At 34.5% G+C, this 6357-nt stretch overlaps 1 protein-coding gene across 1 annotated transcript; it reads right to left on the bottom strand.

Moving 5' to 3' along the window:
- Window positions 1-308: 308 nt before the first annotated feature.
- LOC110682671 (DNA repair protein RAD51 homolog 4-like) lies at window positions 309-5781 on the bottom strand. Its single transcript, XM_021859004.1, has 10 exons — window positions 5337-5781; window positions 4417-4496; window positions 4213-4325; window positions 4044-4125; window positions 3788-3922; window positions 2102-2215; window positions 1935-2013; window positions 874-944; window positions 604-753; window positions 309-509 (listed from the first exon to the last, which is right to left on the bottom strand). The coding sequence occupies exons 1-10, from the start codon at window positions 5422-5424 to the stop codon at window positions 468-470; spliced, it is 954 nt and encodes a 317-aa protein (XP_021714696.1). The 5' UTR covers window positions 5425-5781; the 3' UTR covers window positions 309-467.
- Between the last annotated feature and the right edge of the window lie 576 nt (window positions 5782-6357).

The raw sequence follows: 6357 nt of genomic DNA, 5'->3' as shown, positions 1-6357 counted from the left end.
AGTATCTACGCACGACAGTATGTGATGTACATGCATCCCTTCAGATGTGAACGTATAGTACTCATGTGAATGCTCCAGGGACCAATTTAATCGATTACACTTTCGAGGTTCCTTAATTGATTGAACCTAGCTGAATGTACTCTTCAGTTTCCTTTGCGGATTGAAACGAGAATGAATTCGGCACTTGTAGCAACATAAGGAGGTGAGTAGATTACATTTTTGGTTACTGTAATCAGTATGAATACAGCCTCTGTGCTTTGGATGTAGGGTTCAACAATAAAATAAAAATAAAAATAAATTACTGGTACTGAATTCGAATATTAGCATATTTGCATTGTATAAAAGTGTGTTTCACAGATCTCTGTTTCAAATAGTTTGAGATAATGTCATAAATTGACGTCAAAGAGTTTTATAATACCATTACAATAGTTGTATATAACCATTACACTATCTGAGCTGAGCTCCTCTTAACTATCACAAATCTTGAACTTCGCTTGATTTCCAGCAGCCTGTGAAGCGAGGAGTTGTGAACAATACTACGGAATTACAAACAAATGCCCTTGAATGTAACCAGAAGTTTATACATCGTTTTAAAGAACCTACCATGGATGGGTGTCTGACAACAGAGATGGTACATGTGTTTGTCTCTCGATCACGAGAGAGGAGGAACCTCACATGTGGGACGCTTTTCCAACTTTCTCCAAGAGCCGGCTTTGCTGAACCGCCTTCTCCAGCTACCATATGATTCGTCACCTAAGCAAATGCCATCAAATATATCTATGTAAGCGACAATACAATAGCTATGGGATTACATCTTTCTTAAGCCTGACTCAAAGATGTCAAGGTTTTCAAATATTCAAGAGTGCCACTCACCAGTACGCAAATGCTGTATTCGTGGGCTATCTTCTTTAGCAAATTTCCAGCAGAAATCATTTGAGCATGTCCTGAAATCCATCAAACATGTAATTATCTAATGAAAGTACCAAATGTCAACATTGAGTCCCACATACAATTAGCCATGTTAGAGATGAACAATTAGCCACATACAATCAGCAAATTTCTCACTCTTTCAAAAAATGGACAATTATACAACAGATGAACTATCTGATGAGAATCCCTCATAAACAACTATAAAAAGAGTATGTAATGAAAATGACTGAGACAAGATCACAAAATTCTGGTAATAATACCACTGTGAAAAGACAAAATTCTGGGAAGTGTATGTAATGAGAAACAGGGAATAAGATCAAAAAATTCTAGTAATGTCACTATGAAAAAACACAGAATTTTTTTTTAGCTTTACAAGAGAGGTTTACTGTGTTACACAAACACCATAGCCCATAGGCTCCCTCCAATTAAGTGGTTCTTAACGCATGAAATTGCTCGTCTATTAATTAGGTTCAGTCCATTGATGTCTGCTGACAGATTGGTCATAGGAAAGCATCACATCAAACCACATATAGCAACTTCACCCTCATGTTTACCATTACCTAGACAAACTGGCCTAAAGCCACAGTAGGTATTATTGCAAGGAGTGAGTAAAGATAGCCAGTGCATTGGTGTGGTGTTTATATACATTGGAAATTAACAAATGCCAATGCCAAGTAAACGCCTAACTTCTAGAGATACGGTGAGGAAAAGGAAGAAGTACATCCTGTACTACAGAGTAAGAATGTAGATATATTAGCATGTTTCTTTTTACAGCGGAAGTGTTAATCTTGTCCGAAACACATGGCCATATGAGAAGCAACTGAATTAATAAATTTAGGTTTCTTTACCTTTTTTTCAGAACAAATTATTTCAAGCCTGAGTTTCCAAAAACCCACTTCAAATTAAGAGATAGGAGCTAAAAGAATTACCATACCATAAAGAATGAAGCATAACAAAATTAAATGCAGACATATGGAAGCTCAATTTGCACAAAAGAAACTTACCATATGGACCACCACCTCCGAGAAGAGGAATAATGAGAGATGAAAATGAGTCCACAATGAGCAACCGCACTGAACACATCTAACAATAACCAAAAATAAATCCAAAATCATCTACAATAAGATAGCTTGTATGCAGTGTTCTGCAAGCATAAATTAATAATACAAACCTCGCTTTTTAATTTCGACTCTAGTTGATGCAGTACATTGAACAAGGAAAAGATATCAAATACTGGGTAGCACCATATGTTCTTCATAACAATATGAAGAGCTTCATTATTGGCCTACAACATCATGATATAGCAAGATAAGTGCAAAGTAGTCTTAAGACTAAAACTTACAGCTATGCAACAAAAAAGTTCAAACTAAAAGGCATCATCAAAGCTCAGTAATAAGAAGTTGCCTAAGAGGGTACAAATTTCAAAACGTAACAGCAATGTCACTGAGGCCACAACATTAATTACAGGTGCAATATGTATTCAGTCAAGTACTACGAGACTCCTTGTGAAACACAAAATTAGAGGCTTCCACAGTGAGCCAGAATGAGACTAATGTTTTTCAGGTCTTAAATGAAAAAATTGCACTTTTCAATACTGACAATCTATCCAACAGATGAAAAACAAAAATATCAAAGGTATAACCATAAGCATTGAGCCTGGAAAACTTGGACAAGATTAAAAAGATGAATCTAAAGCTGACAGGCCTGATACAGAGATAGAGGGAAAGCTGCAATATTAGCAGGTAATGTGCTTCTACCAGCAAATTCCTTTAAGGGGTAACTATGCCGTTACTTTGGACTTGCAAGAATCAAACCAAATCATCTGCTCGTTCTATCAGCCTATTTCCTCTATAGCTCACTTTCTGGACCAACGCGATTCTGCCCTTAAAAGTCTGTCTTTCAAGAGAAGCATGCAAACACATGGCAGGGTGAACAACCAGATTTTAATACTTCTATCTTAACTCAGTTTTATGATAAGTGTCATGAATTTTCTCCAGGTGGACAGATTCTAAGCAAACTAACCAATAACATTTCAACTCCAATTTGTATATATGTAATCCTAATTAAAATATGTTGCTTTTAACTTAAGATACATGCATTTATATTATGTAAGAAATTCAAGAGTTCTGGCACCAAATGCAAAGGAATAGCACAAGGATATTAGCCAAGTACAGGTAAGAAAGTTGGAGAAAGTCAACTGATTCCAGAAGGTAGCAAATACAAAGTTAATCTGAGCTCTGTTAGCAAGATAGCAAGTATATTTAGAACAATGTTATAAAAACAGATGTAGGATGCAAATCAGCTTAAAATGTGTTAACAATCATACAATGTGTTTCTGCTAGTTACATCATAAATGTTTGAGATGTTAGCAATCAGTATCAAGTGAAAACGGTCATTAATATCACAATGATCATCAAATCCTACTATAATGTTCCCTTATACGAAGTATTGTGAAATAGGTATTGTTGTGAGATGCATAAAAACCACATTTGCTGAGAGAATGGTAGGCTTTTGATCAGATATTCCAAAACATGCACTTAAATCAAGTATATAAGTGCTGCATGAAGAGAGGGTGTGAATGGCACAACAATTATAACGGATATATTGGTGAAATCATAATGAAATCCTTAATTGTATAGGGATGGGTGTTAAGGCAATGAAAGAATAATATCAGGATGAAAGGAGTCCATCATTTTAAAAGATCATAGGCATTGCCTATTTCTCACTCGAAAAAGCAGAAAGTTTCCATTCCAAGGAAAAATAAGATACAAAAACAGCCTTGCACTGAAACAAAACCATGTAACTGCAAAGATCACTTTCCAAAACAAAACAATGCACGCAAAGAAAAGAAGGAAACCTGCTTCGAAGTAGAAAATGAAGCCTGATTCACAAGATGTGCAATTCGTGGTGCAGAAAAGGAATTTCCTGAGTCTAAGAATACAACACCACTTGCATATTCCTTCGCAACAGTTGCAGCAGCTTGGAGACATACCTAAACATTAACAGTAAGTTTAAATCCAATCTTTACAACATGTTCACAGTAGGTACTCCCATCCATATATGTCCCAGCAATGTATAAAAATAACAAGACAATCAACTGAGGCAAGATTCACCTGTGTTTTGCCCGAAGATGACGGTCCAACTAGTTCTGTTACAAACCCCTCTCTTAGCACCCCATGTAGAAAAGGATCAATCCTACAAACACACAATAATAGGACTCTCCAAATAAGCAACATCCTTCCAACTCTGAATAACAAGGGAGTGTTCAGGCTCAAATCTTACCCTTCATAAGCAAGGAATGTTTGTTTACTTTTCTGAGCATCTTTATGTAACTCCACACCGTTCAACCATGGTCTATGAAGACTATCAACTATTGAAAGCACTTGCTCAATTCCCTAAACACCCACATTACATCCTATCACAGACATGCACAAAACCGACATCGGTGTGAAGCATATAAGCAATTTTAAGGAGGTGGAGCAAAACCTGCTTCAATCTCTCTGTATTTGGTTTCTTTTCAGTGAAGGAAATCAAAGAATTCAGATCATAAATTAGGAAATCTTCCACTGGAGAAAAATCGAAAGTTGCATTTGTCATATAACAAAATTAATGTTTTTATAAGTGTTAACAAGGTGTAATGCAACGAAATTTTCCAACTATTACATCAGCTTATTCTAATCAACAGTTTCAACCCGTTTATCATCAATTGCAACACTTTAACTTTTTCGCTATTTACACACCGTAATTGACCATCTTTGATAGTTTTAAAGAAAAAAAAAAATGGTCATATGGGTTCCTACTAGATCATCTCAATGTATACTTTCAAATTATCAACTGTTACAAATTATTACTTAATGGGCAAATAATGTTATAATTCTTTAATGGTTGAAGTTATGCATTGTCCAAACAAATGAAAATGTCGCAACTAAAAATTAACGGAGAGCAATACACTTTTGACATGAACTGCCTGTAAGTATGTAGCACGGAAACGACTCAGGTTTCGGAAACAGAAACGTTTCAAAAACAGGAAAACCTCAAGCCCCACATATTCCAGAGCTTCATTAATACAGAAACGGGTAACCCTCAGGGCCTCAGGTCCCAGAAGTTTCAGTTCTTTCTAGCAAATTACTAACTCCATTAAACTGAAGAAACCAACTGGGTGACACAGAAAATGTATAGCAATATAATATCCCATCAAATTGGAGAATTCCAACTAATCAAGGAAATTAAAAAAGTAAAATTAATGAAGGGTTTTGTTTCGTAGGAAAATTTCAGCGTTATATATTCACTCAATTAGTAATAGCAGTAGCAATAAACCAAATTAAGCAATGAATTTCTTCAAAAAAAAAAAAAAAAATTAAGCAATGAATTTATAACTTTGAAGAGAAAGATGAAGAAAAGATTACCAGTAAAAATGCCACGAGACCCGCAAAATTCGAGGAAGTTGGAATCGATTAAGGGGTAATTCTCTTCCATTGATTTAAGCATTACCATTTCTATTGTCTGTTAAGATGGAATTGAAATATGGAAGATGTTGGGAATTCCTAGATTTTACTTGGACTTGCATCAAATCTTTCAAGCACAACGAATACTATTTCCTTCGACCAATTTGTTGCACCTAGACTTGTTAATTTTTACCTGATCTTCAAATCCGACTCAATCCCAACCCTTTTTTTGGGTTTTGAACAAATTTTTTTTGACTGGAAGCCCAATATAGCCAGAACCCATACAACCCGTAAATTTGCTGGTCAAATCAGACTCAACCCAAACTAGAGCGGTCGAGCCCTCAACCGATTGTTTTTTTTTTTTTTTTTGAAAATACGTTTATTTGAAAATGAAAATCTACTATACTTTTTCAATTGAATTTGATAATATGTCCACAATCCAACATCCAATTTTCTCTCTCATGGCTTATTTGTTTTTTTTAAAACAAATATTTGTTTTATATGTGTGATAAAATTTGTTATTTTATTCGTAATATGCAGTATATCATTTTATTTTATTTTAAAATAAATTGTGAATTCCAGTTAAATATTTAAACAAAATTTCTAATTTCTAAAGATAATATATTATATTTCATTAATTTAAACTTTAAAATTTCATTTCCCAATTTTGCTTATGTGGCATTTGAATTTTTTAATTCTAAAAGAATTTACAAATTTTTTATTTGATTGGCTATCACTAAAATTTATTATTCTACATGGCGCGTTTAGAAAATTTTATCCTACGTGGCTCTCTAAAAACTCGGGAAAAAAACTCCCCTTCATAATATACTTGTACGTAACCCTGGGCGATGCCCCGCGTTCCCTTTATAATATATATCCTTATGTTTTAAAATCCTTGCATTAATTGGCTACTTTTAAAATAATTATAAGGAACAATTATAATCTCAAACGCATTTATTACTAATGTCTAAATCTATCCACG

The sequence above is a fragment of the Chenopodium quinoa genome, unplaced genomic scaffold (assembly GCF_001683475.1).
Source record: "Chenopodium quinoa cultivar QQ74 unplaced genomic scaffold, ASM168347v1, whole genome shotgun sequence".
NCBI lineage: Eukaryota > Viridiplantae > Streptophyta > Magnoliopsida > Caryophyllales > Amaranthaceae > Chenopodium > Chenopodium quinoa.
Note: the sequence above shows the minus strand (reverse complement) of the source record. Positions and strands in the feature narration are given on the sequence as shown.

Coding starts and splice junctions, on each gene's coding strand:
- LOC110682671 (XM_021859004.1), bottom strand. CDS start 5,424: ATGGTAATGCTTAAATCAATGGAAGAGAATTACCCCTTAATCGATTCC. Junction 2,216..3,787: donor CATTTTCTACTTCGAAGCAG/GTTTCCTTCTTT, acceptor ATGATGTTGTAG/GCCAATAATGAAGCTCTTCA. Junction 945..1,934: donor CGGAGGTGGTGGTCCATATG/GTAAGTTTCTTT, acceptor GATGGATTTCAG/GACATGCTCAAATGATTTCT.